General features: G+C 45.9%; 1 protein-coding gene across 1 annotated transcript in view; it reads right to left on the bottom strand.

Annotated features, from left to right (window-relative positions):
* The window catches only part of LOC144668280 (A disintegrin and metalloproteinase with thrombospondin motifs 7-like), a 171734-nt gene that overhangs the window by 83931 nt on the left and 66223 nt on the right, over nt 1–21580 (bottom strand). Inside the window, exons 12-14 of the mRNA XM_078530110.1 lie at nt 10004–10173; nt 7358–7491; nt 3684–3804 (exon numbers count right to left, since the gene is read on the bottom strand). Coding sequence (XP_078386236.1) covers nt 3684–3804; nt 7358–7491; nt 10004–10173 — 425 coding nt within the window. The remainder of the gene's footprint in view (nt 1–3683; nt 3805–7357; nt 7492–10003; nt 10174–21580) is intronic.

Here is a 21580-nt window from a genome sequence, read left to right as displayed (position 1 = left end):
TGAGTTGGGACATGTCCATCGCTTTTGAATTCAGTTTAATTACATTTTTAAAAATCTACATGAAACCTCATCCTGCCCGTGGATGAGGGTTTCATGCTTTTTCTAATGCCCGCCAGGCTCCCGGCCTGCCCGCCAGCCTTAAGGTTGGATGGGCAGGTCCATTAATTACTTAAATGACTCTGTCAGTGGCCTCAATTGGCCATTGATAGGTCAGCGGGCGCACAGCTGATTCTGCTGTGCCCCCGCCTACCTGAAAATTTAAATGGGGCGGGGTGATGTCAGGAGTTCTGCGCGTCATTTTACGCGTCGGCGAGCGGGCTCCGTCTCCCCACTCGCCGACCAGGAAATCCTGTCCTCCATCTCCCCATTTACACTCCTATTTCACTTTCTTCCCAAGAAGATTACCACCCAGATGGTTCGTCACCAGCCATGTGCCGCACTTTTCCTTGACAAATGTGCACATTCCACTTTGCTTCTATGCTTCACTAACAGACCTTACTCAGGTTAGGGACTTGGGATCGTCCCCGCTTCCTTGATTAACCCTTTCATGATTATAATAGCTCACCCCAAACCAACAATAAAACCAGATATATTTTAGTTCACTCCTAAAATATCAGGAATGAAGGAATGTCACTTTTTTCGCAAATCATCCAAACACCAATTATACACCGAATTCTATTAGGGATGGTTTTCCTAATTCCCTCTGATACAGTCCCCCACAGTCATTCTTCGCATTTGAACCAAGACCACTGCCGAGGATGGAATTAGTTTCGGAGAAGTATTAACTTCAATGGAGAAGAACATTAGACGAAATGTAAATCAAGCTGCAAATTTGCTTTGTCCTGTTTTACCTTCATCCACCCATCTTCCAAACGTTGTAACTGGAACTAACATTCCCTTCCTCAGCTGCGCTGCCCTTTATTGCCATGACTGACTAACTCGACACAATGTGGAAACTAAGGTTGTCTACCAGCAGTTACTCACTGCTTTAAAAGGCTGAACCATGGGACAACCAGATGCCTTTTGTTTTTAACCCTCTGTGGTCACAGGAACAGGAGGAGGCCATTGAGTCCCTTGAGCCTGTTCCCTATTCAATATCATGGCTGACCTTTATCATAACTCCATCCACCTGCCTTGGTCCCATGACCTTTTATACCCTTGTCTATCCATCTCAGATTTAAAATTATTAATTGACCTCCGGCATCTATTGCTTTCTGTGGGAGAGCGTTCCACATTTTTATTACTCTTTGTGAGAGGAGATGTTTCCTAACTTCTCTCCTGAATGGCCCAGCTCTGATTTTAAGGTCATGACCCCTTGTCCTAGATTCTCTCACTACTGGGAAAAGTTTCTCACGATGAGGCATGGCTGGTGGTGAGAAAGGCCCTCCCCATCAGATCCTTCCAACACGCCAGGAGTCTCACACCCTCCGCACGTTGCCCTCGAGGTGGCTGTGGTGGGGAAGAGACCGTTGTTCACCTCCTTGTGGAATGTGCCTTTGCAAAGAAGGTCTGGAGAGAGATGCAGTGGTTTCTGTTGAGGTTCATCCCGAGCAGTTCTGTGACACAGGACTCTGTGCTCTACAGGCTGCTCCCAGGGGCACACACCGAGACAAACATCAACTGCAGCTGGAGGATCATCAACTCGGTGAAAGACGCGCTTTGGTCTGCCCGAAACCTGTTGGTCTTCCAGTGAAAAGAGTTGTCCCCAACCGAATGTTGCGGACTGGCACATTGCAAGGTCCAGATCTATGTGCTGAGGGACGCACTAAAGCTTGAAGCTGCCACCATAAAGGCACAAAGGGGAAAGGTCGCTGTCTAAGACCTTTCTGCCATAGTGCACCGAGGGGCTGGGAATTGTATAGACCCCTCGGGCTGTCTGGCTTACAATGAATGTAGTGAATACTAATTGTATTATAACTGCATTGAAGCACCTCAGAGTGCAACATGTTGGATGTCGATAACCCCAATACCATTGCACTGTCTGACTGTCTGTAATGACCATATTGAAATGACTGTAATATTCATTGATTGTATTGAAGCACCTCATGATCCATGTGTAAAAGTTGAATCTGATTGCACTTTTTGTGATGGCAATTTAGAAATGTTTCATAATGTTCTTTCTGATATTTAATGAATAAAGTATATTTTATGAATAAAAAAAAAATTGGGAAAAGTTTCTCTCTATCTACCCTATCAATTGCTGTCAAATTGCTAAAACTCTCAATTAAATCACACTTTAATTCTACATTCTAGGGAATACCAGCCTAGTTTATATAATTTTTCCACATAGTCCAACCCTTGGAGAGCTGGTAACATTCCAGTGATCTGGGCCAGGATTTTTACCTCCTCGGGTGGGTCCAGGAGTGATCAGCCTGACATCAATTTCACACTGGCTGGACAATTAATGGTCAGCCAGCATGAACTGCGCGCTGCTGGGGTGAGGGCAGGAGGGCGAGCGTGGAAGTCAGCGCATGCGTGTGAGTGCGTGCAATGAAAGCTCCCTGAGGCACAGAGCTGCTCCAGGGAGCTGACGATTTATAAACTGAAAAATAAAAAAGTTAGCAATGTTAAAAACATGTCCCCTCATGTGACTCTGTCAGACGAGCAGGGACATGTTATGAACGAAATGTTAAAATTTTTATTTAATTTTTAATTGCTGTTGGAAACCTCATCCCGCCCGTGGATGAAGTTTCCTAAAAAATCCAAAGGCCACTTGGCCTTTTCGCCCGCCCGCCCACCATAAGGCTGGACGGGCAGCGACCAATTTCAGTCAATTATTACTTCAATGGCGTTAATAGGCCTGTTAATTGTCGGCGGGTGCGCTGTTGACTCCCGCGCGCGCCCACCGACCGAAATATCGTGCAAGTGCGCGATGACGTCAGGACGCTCGCCTGGTGTCATCGCAGGTTATTTTACACTCGAACGGGTCGGGCGCGTGCCCGCCCGCTCAGCGCAAATTTCATTTTGTTTCGTTTAGTTTCAAACCAGAGATTTGATTAATCTAGCCTGTCCCTCTAAGGCCACAATCAGGCACTCCCTATGGGGAAGAGATTGAAACATGAACTTCAGAAGGTCAGTGGCTGTGTGCCAGACCCAAGACCTTCATATAGATGAGTGGATGTCATTGAGGTTCAACACAATATTGAGAATGGATTCTGTCACATGATTTGGAGAAATAAGTATCCAAAATGTTGCCACCTGTATCCTAACTTGCACCATGTCCCATTCACCCATCATCCGCTGTTCTCACTGACTTACATTGACTCTTAATGCTTCAATTTAGAAATTCTCATCCTTGTGTTCAAATTCCTCCATGTCCTCACCCCTCCCAAATCCATAACCTCCTCCAGTCCCTACAAATCTCCCAAAGATCAGCGTTACACCAGTTGTGGCCTCCTAAGCATCTCTCACTTCCTTCGCCCCATGATTGGCGGCCGTGCCTTCAGCTGCCTGGGCCTAAACTCTGGGATTTCCTCCCTAAACCTCTCCACCTCTCTCTCTCTCTCTCTCCTTTAAGATGCTCCTTAAAATCTAACTCTTTGATCAAGCATTTGATCACCCGTTCTAAGATCTCCTTCTGCGGTTTAGTGACAAATTTTGTCTGATTCCATTGAGCATGGTAAACCATGGGAAAGGCGCTATATAACTACAAGTTATTGTTGGAAAGCACAGAACAATCTTACCCAGTCCTTCAGTTTTATCAAATGTCTTCTTTACTGTCTCGCAGGTGGATCCATTTCCCTGACAGACTCCACAGCGATCTTCCAGTGCATTGGAATCAATTTCGTAATCGCAACCCATGTTCTGAAACAAAAGGTTTGAGTCAGCATTTGCCCTAGTGTACTTCAGTTTATTAGCAAGCTCTCTCATTAAAAACAACTCACTTTCTTGCTGTTTCGTTTAATCAGATTTAATTAACTCGGGCCTAAACTATTTGTTCTTGTACCATCTTGTAACAAACCTCACTAAATCTTATCATTTACAACTAATTCATTTAAATTTTAATTTTTTCCATCAAAATAATTCTACACACTTAGAATTGGGGTGCAGATTTCGTTCTTCCCATCAGTCATATTGTGCGATGCTTTAATAGGTCTTCGTCACTTATCGAATTAAACCATCGAACGATCAAGAATCCTGTTTTAATTAAATTCTGAAGAGACAGAATCAACAGAGTGATTGCCTCACTGAGGCCACACAACTAAATGCACCACCATATCGCCATTTCATCATGGACGCTGGGTCAAAATCGTGGAACTCCCTCCCTAACAGCGCCGTGGGTGTACCGACACCACAGGGACTGCAGTGGTTCACGAAAGCGGCACACCACCACCTTCTCAAGGGCAATTAGGGATGGGCAATAAATGCTGGCCTGGCCAGCGATGCCCATACCTCATGAAAGGATAAATTAAAAATCATTAAAAAAACCCCACTCCTTCATCATTGGTGGCAGAATTGTGACGCAAGGAAAAAGCCATTGAGCAGGGGGCCCAATTCTCCCTCTTTAACCCACACAGATTAATTCCACTGAGCTTAATTCTGGGAACTGCAATGTTGCTCCAGTGTTGCTCCTTCTAACAACTAAGCCAGTGCCAACTGAGTACCCAAGTTGATGCCTTCAGGCTCTGTATGGGTCCCGCTCACTGCCTTAACCTGCTGGGCCATTTTTCAAGGCTTTTCAAGCTTCTTGCGTTAAACTGGGACAAACCCAGATAGTGCTCCAGCTGTCAGGGTCAATCATGGGGGCCGATGTAGCCACTTGTAACTTTCAAGCTTTGGGTCAATAGCGGTCTGGATCTTATTTCTTATTATTTTGTATCTGGATCAAAATGTGACATCCAGGGTGGAATTCGATGCCCTTCCCCGAGGCACATTTGGAGGGGGCGGGGTATTTAATCGGGTGGGAAGGCACTGGGTTAGGACTCTGCTGCCTTCCCAACTCTGTCCTGATTAAATCTCAGTGCCCGACTGAGGGGCCCAGCTTTGGGAAGTAGGGGGTGGGGGGGTGGGGGGAGGTGGGGGCCGCTGGGAACCAAACCCTTACCCTTGCTGCTGATCCCCCAACCCCACAACCTCGCCCCCACAACCCCCATTCCGCCCTCACTCCCCTGTGGCCTTTTTAAAAAATTTGTTCACAGGGTGCGGGTGTTGCTGGCCAGGCCTTGGCCCCTGGGTGATCCTCAGCCTCTCCCAGGGCACATTAACGGCAGCTGCCAGCGCTTCCGCTGGTACGGCCTGCAGTGGACACCTGCAGGCCTCTGACTGGCCAGCAGATCTGGTGTTGGTTGGGGGGGGGGTGGGGGAAGATGGGGGGGGGGGGGGGTGGGGGTTGGGGGGCGGGGGGCAGGATTTACGCCCCCAGGATACTTGACCCTGGGGAAGACCCACCGTTGGCCACTTAATAGCGGGCTGGCCTTCTCCAAGAGACAACGTGGGGCTCTTGTCAGCTCTCTAGCCAACAGAAGAGACGTCTGTCGTCTGCATTGAATACTGCCCCTAGAGTGTGGTGAACACACACCAGATACAGGGCTGGTATTATTTACACCCATGCTTGGGCTATATAACCAATTGTCTCTCTCTAATAGAGAGAGATGCCTAGGGTCTCCCATGGACCATGGCTAATTAGCACACCTAGGAACACCATTTGGCATTTCTCACAGATAGGCTAAGGACTTCGGTATGGTACATCTAATCTGACCTGTCCCTTTAAGGCGATTGTTCAGGTACTCTCATGGGGAAATGGTTTAAATGAACAAATGCAGTTAATTAAAGAATGCCTGTAAACCGTGAGGGTCATTTAGAGGGCAGCCGTTAGTTGCTTGCAAACTTTATGTTCCAGGTCAATGATTGCCTTAATTTCCCCTTAAGACACTCTGAGTAATAACTTCTGGGGTTCCACGGATGTGCGCTAAATACCAAGGAGCTTCCATTATGTAGAAAAGATGCACAAACACGTGGAACGTGAGCCAGGTTATTTTACTTAACAGTTATCTTTCCCTGGGTAATTGTCTGAAGAGACAGCAGCTTAATGTTAAAGTTAGGGATCAATCTGAATCCTCATCAATAATTCATGGCGATCACCTCGTCCAGATTTCTCGAATATCACAAAGCAAAAAATTGCATAAATCTTGGAGCCCGGGTCTGTTTAATTGGTCAGAAATTGAGTGAATCAAAGGGAGTGAAAAATGCGAAAAAAACAAACAGACCCTCTTACAAAAAATGCAACCAGCATTCTTAGCCTACGCAATAACAAGTGGCAATGCATTTGTAAGGAGACACTGAAGATTGTTACAGTGTTGAGTGTGCTGTGTATTGCATTACCACAGGAATGAGATGATGGTCATTTATCTGAGTGAACAAATTGTCGTAACAAGGCAGTGGTGAGCTTTCCAGTTCAGTCATTCCATTGATGCTCTATTTTGATTTCCTTTGTGCTATTGATATGATCCACTTTGTAAATCTCTACTGCAATTATTGCAAAGTATCGCTTCATTTGCAGCGAGGACAGCATGAAAGAGCTTTCTCACTCCAGCAAGCTGGAGATTGCAGACAGCTGCGGCTATCTGTCTGGTTTCTAGATTGTGCATCTGACCCGTAAATATCTGAATGGCAAGTGTCAATGAAGTAACTTCACAATGGATCCAATCTTCAGTTTAAATGAGTTTCTAACAAGAGCCCTTTCTCACTGAATTGCTGGTGTTACCTCTTCTGCACATTTCTAAAACCCAAAGGGTGTTTCAACCTCTGGAGCACAGAGTCCCTGGGAATTTCAATTCCGTTAGTCCTTTATTCACTAATAGAACTGCCCATCACTCATACCAGAAAATATTGCTGCAGGATACTGAACGGTTTAGCCATGGAAACCGCGATCAACACCCAACAGGCACCTTGGGCGTGAAATTGGTCTTCAATTTGAGAGGAAAACAAGTGTTTGTGAAACAGCCATCCCTTTTACCACCTCCCCAGCCCAAATTTCCACGTCCATTTGCACCTCTCTTGTGTTACTGCCAAAGATTGATTTAACCCGCTTTGTGTCTAATTGCAGTCAGCTCTATGGGCATCCATGTATCCCAGACAGAGTGAACCTGTCATACAAGCACAGGCACACCTGGAACAATGCCTCTGAGAGGTAGAAGTTCAAAGGGCAAGCATCACCTGCTGAGCCCTGATTATGGAGCCCACATTGGCATTTTCATTTGAGGCTTTGGCATTTTGGGGCTTTCTGTGCTCCTGGGAACCAGAGCCAATATTGTGAAATTAGCGCTCCTGCTACTTAGGGCCTCCGACTGTATTGTATTGTTTCCACACCCAAATGTACACGGAAATTCCCCTCTTGTTGTTTTAAATGACTCTGTACCTTGCAGATTCCATTGATGCACATGTCCCTGCTGGAGTTTCCCTCAAAACATGGCGTCCCATCAATCACAGCGTCCAACATCTTCTCGGAGAAGTAACCGTCTACAGGACGACAGTGTAGCTCACAGGGATTAACTGAGGGCCAGACACATTGGGAAAATTAGGCCAATTTCACCAAGGACACAATCCCAGTGTTAATCCAGATTACCCTCACAAACTGCAGCTTGTTTGTGCTGTTGAATCATGTTGAGTTCGGCTTTGGACCATCTTTTTTTTTTCAGTGGTAAACCGGTGACTGACAGCCCAAATTTAGGAACGAAAGTTTTGTCAAACTTGTGCAGAATCTTGGTCAGAGCACAATTGCAGCACCGTGCACAGGCCTGAGGCAGGGTGTTTAGGTTGGCGTGCGGGTGTGATCAGGAAAAGGACTGCCCCCGATCAGCAATTAACGGCCAGCTTGAAAAGCACACTGAAATGCTCCGCGCTGCTGGGGTGGGGGCAGGAGGAGGGCGGGCACTGACATAAGTGCGGGCACAGGCGAACACTGAACGAAAGCTGCCAGAAGGCAGGGAGCTGCCTCAGGGAGCTGGAGACTTTGAAACCAAAAAATAAAGTTTTTAAAAACTGGGAAAAAATGCCCACGTATCACAATCAGTCACCTGAACATATACGTGATGAAAATTCTGTCCATGCATTTTTAAAAATAATTTAATAATGGAAACCTCATCCCGCCCTTGGATGAGGCTACATCAAAATTGCAAAGTCCGCCTGGCAGATTCGCCCGTCCGCTAACCGTAAGGTTGGACGGACCACGAAAAATTGGAGCTTTAACAACTTTAATTGTCTTCTTAATTGTCAGCGGGTACAATTCAGACACTCGCGTATGCCCGCTGGCCGAAATTTCGCGCGAGAGTGGGATGACGTTGGGACGCTCGCCCGACGTCATCTCACGTGATTTTGCGCCCGATCGGGTCGTGCCCGCGCCCACACGCCAACCTAAAAATTCTACCCCTGGTTTCCGTATTATAGAAAGTATGTAGAGACACCAGAGAAGGTGTTACAAAAACCTTTACACTGATGAAGAGAGAAGGCCGAAAAGTGACCTATTAGAAGTCTTTAAAATTCTGATGGAGTTTGATAGGGTAGACAAAGAAGCTAGATTATATGCTGATTCCGCGCACACCAGTGTCCATTTCAAAGGGGAGCCTGCCTCTGCTTGGCCGGGTTACCTTGTTTTAACTTTTGGGCGGGACTTCTGTCCATCTCCAGGAGGCAGTCCCGCCTCACAGACCCGCTGACCAACCTGAGGCCAGCAGCTCTGTGCCACACCAGGATCAGTGGCCACTACCGGAGGCTTAACAGGATGGATGCTGGGAGGAGGTTTCCATTCGGGGAGGAGACTAGAACTAAGGGGCACAGTTTACGAACAAGACTCCCTTTTAAGATGGAGATGAGGAATTTTTTTTTCTCTCAGAGGGTCATTGGTCAGTGGAACTCTCTTCCCCAGGGAGCAGTGGAGACTGGGTCATTGAATTTATTGAAGGCTGAGTTAGGTTTTTGATAGACAAGGGAGTCAAGGGTTATGGTGGGGGGGTTAGACGGCAAAATGGAGTTGAGACCACAACCAGATCAGCCACGATCTTATCGAATGGGGGAGCAGACTTGAAGGGTTGAATGGCCTACTCCTGCTTCTAAGTCCTATGTCACTCGTTAAGTTGGAGAGCGGCCTAAAGAGGCCCTTAATTGGATGCTAATTGCCCACTTAAGAGCCTCAATTGGGCCACGGAGCAGGCAACTCACCCGACGCCTACCTCGTTGGTAAATCAGGGTGGGATGGGAGTGGGTGGGCTGGTGGTGGCACACCACTGATGGCACGGCACCCTAATTTACGGATCCACTCTCCTATTTTCCGACCCGCAGTTGGCCCATAAAATTCAGCTCACACAGTAAATGTTTCTATCGGCAGGCGAGACTCGAACTGGAACCCAGGCAATCACTAATAAATCCAATGGGGAATTCAGGAGAAACTTCTGTACCCAGAGAGTGGTGAGGATGTGGGTCTCGCTACCACAGGGAGCGAGTGAGGTGAAAAGCATAGATACAGTTAAGAGGGAGCTGGATAAACATGAGGGAGAAAGGAATAGAAGGATATGCTGATAGAGGGAGATGAAGAGGAGGTGGCAGGAGTGGAACATAAACACCTGAATGGCTTATCTCTCTGTTGCAAATACATCATGATTCTTTGCAATCACAAAATGTCAGCATGAGTCCAGATTTCGCTTGCAGATGGCAGTATGTTTGTTGTCGGTGAAGCACATTGAATCTGGTTTTGGATCAGACCTATTGGTTATTTCCAGGAAACTAGAGTCTGAGAGTGTGAATTTTGAAATTAAGCTTTTCAATACATTTTTAAGCATCAGCAAATCAAACATCACAACAATCCCCTTGTACAGAAAAATTGGCTAAAGGGGGGAGGGCATGAAGATGAGCTGAATCAGAGACGCTTACAGCACAAAAGGCGGCCATTTGGCCCATCACATCTGTGTCAGACCTTTGAAAGAATTGTCCAATTTAGAATCAATTAGTAATGAATTAGACCTAGAAAAACATGAAATGCAGCTTTAAAACTAACAAATAATGGACTTACTTCGGCTAAGCACAGGGGTCCACTTATGCAGTTTCCCTTTGTAAGGCATTGTGTCAAACTGACTGCATTGTATTTGACGAAAGGAAGGCAAGTCTGAGATACAAGCTTTGATGTTGCATATCCTGAATCTCTTTCTCTCTCCAAGACAGTACGAACCTCCATATTTAGGCCTGCAAATGAGAGATGGAACACATCACTGAACGCCCCACGTGTCCCAATCCCAAGACTTGAGTGCTAGATCTAGGCTGGCACTCCAGAGGAAGTGCTGAGGGAGTGCGACATTGTTGGAGGTGTTGTCTTTTGGATGAGATATTAAAGTGAGGCCCCATTTGCTCTCTCGAGTGGATGTAAAAGATCCCATGACACTACTTCAAAGAGCAGGAGAGTTCTCCTCGGTGTCCTGAATATTTATCTTTCAATCAGCATCACTAAAAATAAAACAGATGAACTGGTGATTATCACAGTTGCTGCTTGTGGGATCTTGCTGTGCACAAAGTGGCTGTCATGTTTTCAACATTACAACAGTGGCCAGGCTTCAAAAAATTACTTCATTGCCTGTAGAGTGCTCTGGTATCTCCTGAGTACGTGGAATGTGCTACATAAATGGAAGCTAGTTTTTTTGTTACTCCTCAATTAACATACACCTGATCTGAGCTGGTCATGGAGCCTGCTTGCTACAGGCTGGGATAACACCCAGATGAACTGTAAGACCAACACACAATATTATCCTCACATAATCACGGAGGAGGCACTGACTGGAGACAACACTCTTCACAATGGGAAAGGGAGAGGAAATTGGAAGGAGAATGATCCTGGGGCTAAATGGGTTAAATTGCAAAGACAGGGTGCGTAAACCAAGCCTGTATTTCCTCGAGTAGATGATTAAGAGGGGATCTAATTGAGGTGTTTAAAATGGTTAAAGGATTGGATATGGTAGATAGAGAGAAACTGTTTCCCCTGGTGGGGAAAGCCCAGATCACAGGAGCAGAATCTTTAAATGTGAGCCAGGCCCTTTAGGGTGATGTCAGGAAGCACATCTTCAAGCAAAGGTGGGGGTGGAAATCTGGAACTCTCTCCCCTAAAAAGCTGCTGAGGCTGAGGGTCAACTGATAATTTCAAAACTGAGACTGCTAGGTTTTTGTTAGGCAAGGATATTAAAGGTTATGGAACCAAGGTGGGTAAATAGAGTTAAGATCCAGGCCACAGTATAATTGAATGGTGAAATAGGCTCAAGGGCCTGAAATTCAAGGGGCTGCTCAACTGTGCCCTGAACCCCGGCCATTGAGGAGGGCCTTCGTGGCCAAGATGAGCACACTCTCTGACCCAGAAGGTAAAGCCTATCTCTCAGGTTGGCACTCCTCGCCGCCTGAAGTATTAGCAGCCATACCACGGGTATGTCATACCATGTCACTCTCAAGGTAAATTAGCCAGTGCCACTGAGACCAGGAACCAGAGAGTTTTAAAAATAAATCTCTCAGTTTACAACTGCAATGGGTAATTTTTTTCTATTTCTTCATCATCATCAACATCGTGCATTTATTTAGGACTTTTAATGTGGTAAAACATCTCAAGGCATTTCTTAGGAGTGTTATCAATCAAAAGTTGACACTGAGCAACATAAGGTGACATTAAAACACGTGACCAAAAGTTTGGTCAAAGATGCAGGTTTTAAAGGACATCTTAAAGCAGGAAAGGGAGATAGGTTTGGGGAGGGAATTCCAGAGCTTAGGGCCTAGACAGATGAAGGCATGGCCGCCAATAGAGGGGGAATGAAAAGACTGAATGAGCAAGAGGTCAAAATTGGAGAAGCGCAGAGATCTCGAAGGTTTGTAGGATGAGGGAAGGTTACAGAGACAGGGGGCAGGAGGGCAACCATGGAGTGATTTGAACACAAGACTGAGATGGAGCCACTGTAGATCAGTGAGCATGGGGTGAAGGCAAAAGTCTTTTGTTGCTTCTTTGTTTATATTTACTGTGAATAGAACGTCTAACTCTGCACATACACAACACACAATAAACATCTCCTTGCAATGTTTGCTCTTACAGGGAATCTCCATTCAAATTATTGCTGCACCTTATTGGGTGGATTGCCACTCAAAGTTTCAAAGGAAGCATTTATATAGCATCATCTTCACAACTTCAGGGCACCTCCAAGTGCTTTTCAACCAGTGAAGTATTTTTGAAGTGTATTCACTGTTTTAATTTTTCTTTATGGGATGTGGGTGTCACTGGCAAGGCCGGCATTTGTTGCCTATCCTTAATTGCCCTTGAACTGAGTAGCTTGCTAGGCCATTCCAGAGGGCAGTTAAGAGTCAACTGCATTGCTGTAGGTCTGGAGTCATATGTAGGCCAGACCAGGCAAGGACAGCAGATTTCCTACCCTAAAGGGCATTAATGAAACAGATGGGTTTTTACAACAATCGATGATAGTTGTCATGGTCAACATTACTGAGACTAACTTTATAATCCAGATTTTATTAGTCGAATTTAAATTCCACCAGCTGTCACGGTGGGATTTGAACCCATGGGGCAGAATTTTGCCCTTGGCAGGCAGGCTTAGCGGGGGCAGTCGGGAAGCTGACTGCTGCCTGCAATCGGCACCACACTTCACACTTTCGGGCCAATTAAGGTCCGCCCAGTGTTAACGCGAGCGGCAGCGCTGAGCGTTGTCTGTGGTGGGGGGTGGGGGGGGGGAGGGGAGGAGGAGGGCGAGCGGGCCAAGCGTGAACTCCGCGATGTGCGCGAGCGAGCGCTGCATAATCTCCCTGAGGGACGGAGCTGCCACAGGGAGCGGATATAACAAAAAATAATAAAGTAAATAAAAATGTAATAAAACATGTCCCCTCTGTCACATGAGCAGGGATACGTTATTAGTTCAACAGCAAAACTTATATTATATTTTTATTTGCTTTTGGAAACCTCATCCCGCCTGTGGATGAGGGTTCCAAAAAAATGCAAAAGCCGCCTGGGCAGCGAAAAATTTAGCTTAATTGATTACTTAATAGGCCTTTTAATTGTCAGCGGGTGTGCTGCCGACTCTGGCACGCACCCGCCGACCGAACTATCGTGCAACTGCACGTTGACACCGGCACACTCGGCCGACATCGACGCGTGTCATTTCACGCTCGCGCTGGTCGGGTGCCCACCCACCCGCCGAGTGAAAATTTCTGCCCCGTGTCCCCAAAGCATTGGACCTCTGTATTATCAGCAAGTGACATTGCCACTACACCACTGTCTCCCCATGTTATAAGAAACATGACAGTCAATTTACACACAGCAAGATACCACAAACAGCAATGTGATAAAGAACAAATATTTTGTTTAGTGATGTTGATTCAGGGATAAATATTGGTCAGGACACCAGGGAGAACTCTCTCACTTTTATTTCCAAGTTATGCTGTGGAATCTTTCACATCCACCATCCATTTCACATCACTGCCTGAAAGGGTGGGTAGAGGCAGAAACCCTCATAAAAATTAAAAAAGTATTTGGATGTGCACTTGTGATGCTATTGCACACAAGGCTATGGGACTAGTGCTGGAAAATGGGATTAGAATAGTTAGGTACTTGTTTGACCAGCGCAGACTCGATGGGCTGAAGGGCCTTTTTCTGTGCTGTAGACCTCGATGACTCTTATGACACCTGAGAGAGCAGATAGGGCCTCAGTTTAATGTCTCATCTGAAAGATGGCACGTCTGTGACAGTGCAGCGCTCCCTCAGTACTGCACTTGAGTGTCAGCCTGGATTTTGTGCTCAGGTCCCTGGGATGGGGCTTGAACGCACAATTTTCTTGATAAAGGTGAGATTGCTGCACACAGGCCCCAAAATAATCCCCTTTCCTTTCAAATTGTAAACAACCACGTTTATTTTGGGTTTCTAGAGCTTGTAGCCAGTTGCTGGCAATACATGGTTCAGATCAGTAGACTTCCCCTTTGATGTAGGGAGTTTAGAGAGTGTACATGTCAGGGAGGTCACTGGCTAATTTATTAAAACTCTAGAATAACATTTCTAAGCTTCGAAATCAGATGCGACATCCTCTTAAACTCTCCCTATCGCAAAATTTATTTACTTGTCTGAGTCCGAGTCCATCTGCTGACCCAGGGGCTGCTCTGCTTTGAGACATGGAGCTCAGAAACATTAACACTTCATTGATGAAAACTCAATTCAGATTTGAATGTGGAGCACATGATCTGGTGTTACTCGATAGATTTTTGCTTTATAACTTGGTACAATAACATTTTCTGTTTTACAGAAGTGTAACACTAATATCCATGCTGTCCATAATATATCACAAATTTCACATATAAGAATATAAGAACATAAGAAATAGAAGCAAGGGTCAGCGATGTGGCCCCTTGAACCCACTTTGCCATTCAACAGGATCATGGCTAATCTTCTATCTCAACTCCACCTTCCTGCGCTATCCCTATACTCCTTAAATCCCTTGGTAACTAAAAATCTACCGACATTTGTCTTGAACCTACTCAACGATGGTGCATCCACAGCTCTCTGGGATAGAGAATTCCAAAGATTCACACCCCCTCATCTCAATCCTAAATGACCGACCCCTTATCCTGAGACAATGACCCCATGTTCCAGCTTCACCAGACAGGGAAACATTTTCTCAGCATCTAACCTGTCGAGTTATCACCAGAATTGTCAGTCTCAGCTCACTTCATATTTGACATGAGTATGAGCAACAGCACAGGAGATCTGTCTGTACATCTTACAGCTAAGCGACGAGTACAGGATAAAAGTGCAAGGAGATTTGCCAGCATGAAGGTTAATCAATAAATTAAGTTATAGACAATTGTCTGCTCCCAATTTATGCCACAGTTAAGTATTAATATTCATTGCTATGGTGAATCTTTGTTGTTTTTGGGTGGGGAAGGGGACTGCTGAATGTGTTCAGCTGTATTTTGGAATGGAGGGTGCAGGCTGTATGTAGCCAGTAAGCATAACTGGCTCCCTTCTCCGCCCCTCTGTCACTCATCCTTTCGCTATTTGGCATCTTTCTCATCTCCCTTAATCCCTCAAAATGGGATTAAGGGATTTGAGGAAGACGAATAGGCATGGGAAATAGGGGAGACGTGCTCACCTATAATCTTCAAAACCTCATACACATGTGGCCTCTACCACCTAAAAGGAAGAGGGTAGTGGGTGCATGGGAACACCACCACCTCCAAGTTCTCCTCCAAGTTACACGCCGCCCTGACTTGGAAATATATTGCCGTTCCTTCACTGTCGCTGGGTCAAAATCCTGGACCTCCCTCCCTAACAGCACGGTGGGTGTACCTACACCACATGGACTGCAGCGGTTCAAGAAAGCATCTCACCACCTTCTCAAGGGCAATTAGGGATGGTCAATAATTTCTGGCTTTACCAATGATGCGTACATCGCATGAATGAGTAAAAAAAAAAATCATGCTCCAGCGAAAAATTCAACAGAATCCAGAAAATGGACTTCACTGTCTGATGAGATCTGGGAGAGATTACAGCTATTGGAGTAGATTGGACAGGTCAGATCTTCTTTCATTAGAAAAGAGTCAAGTCCAAATGCAGCAAGGCCTGGACAATATCCAGGCTTGGGCTGTTAAGTGGGAAGTAACATTCACACCACACAAGTGCCACGCAATGACCATCTCCAACAAGAGAGAATCTAACCATTTCCCTTTGATGTTCAATGGCATTACCATCATTGAATCCCCCACTATCAACATCCTGGGGGTTACCATTGACCAGAAACTGAACTGGACTAGACATATAAATACTGTGGCTACAAGAGCTGGTCAGAGGTTGGGACTCCTGTGATGAGTAACTCACCTCCTGACTCCCCAAAGCCTGTCCACCACCTACAAGGCATAAGTCAGGAGTGTGATGGAATACTCCCCACTTGCCCGAATGAGTGCAGCTCCAACAACACTCAAGAAGCTTAACATGTCCAGGACAAAGCAGCCCACTTGATAGGCACCACATCCAGAAATATTCACGACCTCCACCACCAACGCACAATAGCAGCAGTGTGTACCATCTACAAGATGCACTGCAGAAATTCACCAAGCTTCCTTAGACAGCACCTTCCAAACCCACGACCGCTACCATCTAGAAGGACAAGGGCAGCAGGTAGATGGGAACATCACCACCTGGAGGTTCCCCTCCAAGTCACTCACCATCCTGACTTGGAAATATATCGTCGTTCCTTCATTGTCCCTGGGTCAAAATCCTGGAACTCCCTCCCTAACAGCACTGTGGGTGTACCTACACCACATGGACTGCAGCGGTTCAAGAAGGCAGCTCACCACCACCTTCTTAAGGGCAATTAGGGATGGGCAATAAATGCTGACCCAGCCAGCGATGTACACATCCCGCAAATGAATAAAAAAACCACAGAATTTTACATTACGCAGGCAGGTGCACGCCCGAACCAATCGAGCGTAAAATTGCACGAGATGATGTCGGGCGAGCGCCCTGATGTCATCACGCACTTGTATGATATTTTGCTTGCTGGACACGTGCAGCAGTTGGAAACGCGCCCACCAACAATTAAACAGGCGATTAAGCCCATTAATGGCGCAACTGAACGCGATTTTTTGCAGCCCATCCAACCTTACAGTTGCGGACGGTCGATTTGGCCAGGCGGCTTTTACATTTTTCATGAAACCTCATTCAAGGGCGGGACAGCATGAGGCTTCCCGACCACTCCCGCCCGACTAGGGCAAAATCCTGCCCCATTTGTGGGGAAACTCAAACTAAGGGCCATAAATACAAGCTGGTTGCTAATAAATCCAATTGGGAAATAGGAGAAATTTCTTTACTCATGGAGAGATGGTGGTGTATTGGTAACATCACTGACTAGTAGCCCAGAGGCTAACGCTCTGGGGACATGGGTTCAAATCCCATCATGGTAGCTGGTGGAATTTGAATTCAATTAATAAATCTGGAATATAAAGTTAGTCTCAGTGACCATGAAGCTATCATTGGTTGTTGTAAAAACTCATCTGGTTCACTCATGACCTTTAGGGATGGAAATCCACCATCCTTACCTGGTCTGGCCTACATGTGACTCCAGGCCCACAGCAATGTGGGTGATTCTCAACTGCCCTCTGCAGTGGCCTGGCAAATCACTCAAGGGCAATTACCCGCATCCCATGAAAAAGAATAAAGGAAAAAGCCTTACAGAGTGGTTAGAATATGGAACTTGCTCCCACAGGGATTTATTAAGGAAAGTGGCTTAGATGCTTTCAAAATTAAACTAGACAGTACATGAGAGGAAAAGGGGATAGAAAGATATGGGGCAACATTTTGCCCCCTTATGGGGGGGGGGAGGGGGGGCGGTTGTGCAGGAGCGGATGCGAGAGGGTGGGTTCCTGCCATTTTACGTGGGGGGCCAATTAAGGCCCACCCAGCATAATGTCCGCCAGGAAGCACTATGCGCTCCCTGTGCGGGTGGGAGGGGAATTCCCTGAGCCGGGAGTGCGCTCTTTTGCACACGCGCTCGAAAGAGCACATAGATCTCTCTGAGACTAAGCGCTGCCTCAGGGAGATCAGCTCAGGTTTGAAAGTTTCAATAAAGAAGGGGAAAAAAATGACTGACATGTCCACTCATGTGCCACTGTCACATGAGCTGGGACATGTCAATTTCTTTTATTTAAACAGTTTATAAAAATTTTAATACCCTCATGAAACCTCATCCTTAAGGTTGGACGGGCAGGTCCATTAATCATGTTAATTACTTCTTTAATGGCCTTAATAGGCCTTTGACAGTTCGGCGAGCGCGTAGCCGATTTGGCTGCGCACCTGCCAAACTGAAAATCTAAATGACGCGGGGTGACCTCGGGACGCACGCCCGATATATCCCCGCATCATTTCACGCGTCGGTGAGCAGGCCCCACCTCCCGCTCGTCAAGCAGAAGATTCTGCCCATGGTGCAAGGGTGGGTCCAGGCAGGGGGGATGGTGGAGTCTCATATGGAGAAGAAATACCAGCACAGACTAGTTGGGCTGAATGGCCTGTTTCTGTACTTTTTAGTCTAGTTAATTCAAGTACAATTCAAGCTTCTGGGAAGGGGAGGTATTCTGTGTATTGGGTTTTGTTCTGTTAAAAGTATCAACTTGATTATACTAGCCAAGATTTGCAAAGAGCTTTCTAATTTTAACTCAACATTTGAGTTATAAAATGAGCAGATTGCTTTGAAAACAGATTGCATCATTAAGTGTGCCTCACCACTGTAATTGTGCTCAAGAAAGATGCCTGAATGTGATTAAAATGTAGCAGAAAGAAATCAGTTTCTAAAGAGACAAAGGGTGGAATTTTCCATGCCCGTTGGCATCGTGGTGGGCATGAGCGGACAATATGGTGGGAAGGCCAAAAATCGGTTTCATGACGTCGTGAAACCGTCTTTCAATCGTCTGCTCCGCCCGTCAATGCCTGGCTATGTTTCCTGCCGCTGCATGTTGGGAACTTCATTACATCTGCATATCATTATAAACCCAACTCGCTGGAATCATCCCCACTCACTGGATCATCTGAGCACATTGGCGTGGTTTCACAACTGTACAGAAGCGATGTGCACCTGGTGAGCCGCACTCCGCTCGGGGCTTTGAGGTTTGTTTGCCTACCTTGCTTTGGGCCACACTTGTGGTCATCAGCTCCAGGCTTCGCAGGCAGCACCAGCTCAGTTTTAAGGGAGCTCACAGCAGGTCTCTACTTCCGAGACCAAACGTAAGGCAGGGCTGGCTTTTCAATGGCTGCAGGGCAAGGTCTTACTTGGGGAAGAGGCAGAAGTGGCCCCAGGCAAGGGAAGAGGCTGCAGGGCTGGGGCATTACTAGGGAAGGGGGTATCCCAGGGTCTGTGTGAGGGCACATGTTTGGCAGTGCAACTGGCCTCAAGAGGGTGAGGGCTGAGGAGGCAGTCTCCAGAGGAGATGAGGCCAAATGGAGATTTAGGTGTGTGTGAGAGAGTGAGTGGTGATGTCCTTTGAGCTGCCAGTGGGTGAGATGCCAGTGAATGTGTGATCAGCTTGTGAGTGTGTGAGTTTAGAGTGATGAGATGGTTGCCTTATCCTGGCAGCACGGATGAGATCATTGGCTCTTTTTCTGCACTGGATGGCCAACCTCTTGCATGCATCATTGGCACTGTCCTCCTCTGCCACCGTCTCCCAAGCTGGAGTGGTGACACTGATGGGCCTCCTGTGGCCAGAGCAGGGGGTACAGGACATCACGGTGGGCTCCAACGGTATCCAGGAGGCGTCCCAGGGATGCGACACTGAATTGTGAGGCTGCAGTCTTGCCATTCGTGGCCTTGTCTTCTGTGCAGCAGTCCTGGGCTGGAAACACTGAGAGGTGTGCACTTTAAATATGGCATCCGGCCTGAAGAAGCGGCGAGGTGATGGTGTGGTGAGCGGATGAGAGGCCACCTGCCAGCGAAATGGCGTGTTTCCTGGGAATGCATGATTAATGAGGCGGGTTTGGGACGATATGGCATGAAAACCTGCCATTGTGGCCAAGGGGTTAAAAAGTCCTTTTTCCTATCTCACGTCTTCCACAAACTGTTAATGTCCCAGCTATTTCAGAGTCTGCCTATGTGACCAGAAAATGAAGATCTTCACTGGAACCTGCAACATCCACCAAAATGAAATGGAGGAGCCCCATCAAGTACATAGTGGGAACTGGCATCTAGTGCCCACGTTTTGTAAGGCTCAGTAAAGACAGGAAGGAGGCAGGACAATCTATTAATATATTAAAAATATTTGCCCAGATTTTGCTGAAAAAATAAGAGCATTTGAATGATGGTTTCCATAATTATTGTGAAAATTGGCCAGCACCTTGTAGCAAGGAAGCAATACCATGAATCACAAATCACTGCAAATTGCTGGGCGATTTGCGCTGCTCTGCCATTTGCCTCACAAGAGTGGTATCTCACACTTAACCTCCCTGTGAGTTTCATAAAGTTGCTGCATTTCCACATAAATTGCCTATTAAATATGCCACAGAAAGGCAAGTCTTGTAATTAAGAGTGTAAACACCCATTTTAACAACATGATACATGATAATGACTACTAATCAACCTCTCTCACCCAGAAAGTGAGAATTACAAGTGTGGAGTCTCATTCCTTAAGGTTTTGAATTTTTTGATTTAAAAAAAAGTTTCAAAAAACTTTCCCTTTCTGTCTCTTAATCCAATTTTTCCTCTCGCTATCTCTATTTCTCTTTCGGTACCTGATTTGACATTAAATTTGTCCTTCTTCTCAGTCCTTCCTCTACTTTTTTCTCAATCCTTAAAACTCATTAATTAAGGAGATAGACTGAATGTCCCATTGTTCACCGAGGTACCGATGTACTGTTGCTCTCATGACGCTATTATCAGCTCACGATCCAGCAACTTAGTGGACTAAAAACGTCAAAACTCAACATGCACAACAAGCCGAACTAAAGGGAAATGCTGTGAGGTATCCCACTCCAGAAAATTCTGGAATATATGTACTTCCTATTAACTTTTAACGATAAAACTTCCAGTGCTCACATTTAGAATGGAAACTATTTATGTAAACTTCCCCTCAGCTTCAAAGACAGTCTCTTGCCAGTGGAGGCTGGCGAAAGGATATAAATGTAACGTTATGTGTTTACACAGACAGTTTCCATTTTAAATAGGGACATAGGAATTTATAACAAATATACAAAAATAAGAATGTGCATCTTCAAAATGGCAGTTAAATTAGATTGGTGCTCTGATAAAGATATCCCTCACCCATTAATGCTGATCCTTTTTTTCAGAAAGGAGGAGACGATGGAATGATTTGATAGAAGCGTTAAATAGTATCAAGGGAAAAGCGGTCATAAATAGGAACAGGCTATCTCTGTGGCTGAGAGGTCAAGAGCCAGAGGACAAAGAAGTTAAATGCAAGAGATTTAGGACAGAGAGCACTGGGAAAAACTTTTATACAGATGGTTTAAAATTAAATATCAGAGTTGGCGACTGAAGCAGAGACCATTTCAACATTTGGATTAGGGTACATCGATTTGACAGCACAGAAACAAGCCATTTGCTTCATATGGTCTATGCCAGATTGATGTTCCACACGAGTGTCTTCCCCACACCCCCCCACCCACATCTCACCCCATCAGCTGATCTTTCTATTCCTTTCTCTCTCATGCATTTATCCAGTTTCCCCTTAAATATATCTAAGCTATTCGCCTCGACCACTCCCTGCAGTAGCGAGTCCCACATACTCAACACTCTCTGGGTAAGGAAGTTTCTCCTGAATCCCCCTTCGGATTAATCAATGGGAACAGTGTAGGTGGATGGGGGTTAGGATCCCTGCTGCTGTGGAGGTTAAATATCACCAAAAACATTTCTATGTAATTCTGTGTATGTAATTCACCTGAACGCTACATTTAGACCTGACTCAACAATGCCACACAAAAGATTGACTAATACAAATTTTTAAAAAACAAGCTATTATTATTCCTCAAAGAGGTGAAATATAAATATGAAAAGCAGTGGAATGAGAGGTATCTCACACAAGGGAAATCCTCTGGTGAATTACTATGAAGATAATGGAGGAGCACTTTTTGTAT

The sequence above is a fragment of the Cetorhinus maximus genome, chromosome 26 (assembly GCF_964194155.1).
Source record: "Cetorhinus maximus chromosome 26, sCetMax3.hap1.1, whole genome shotgun sequence".
Taxonomy (NCBI): Eukaryota; Metazoa; Chordata; class Chondrichthyes; order Lamniformes; family Cetorhinidae; genus Cetorhinus; species Cetorhinus maximus.
Note: the sequence above shows the minus strand (reverse complement) of the source record. Positions and strands in the feature narration are given on the sequence as shown.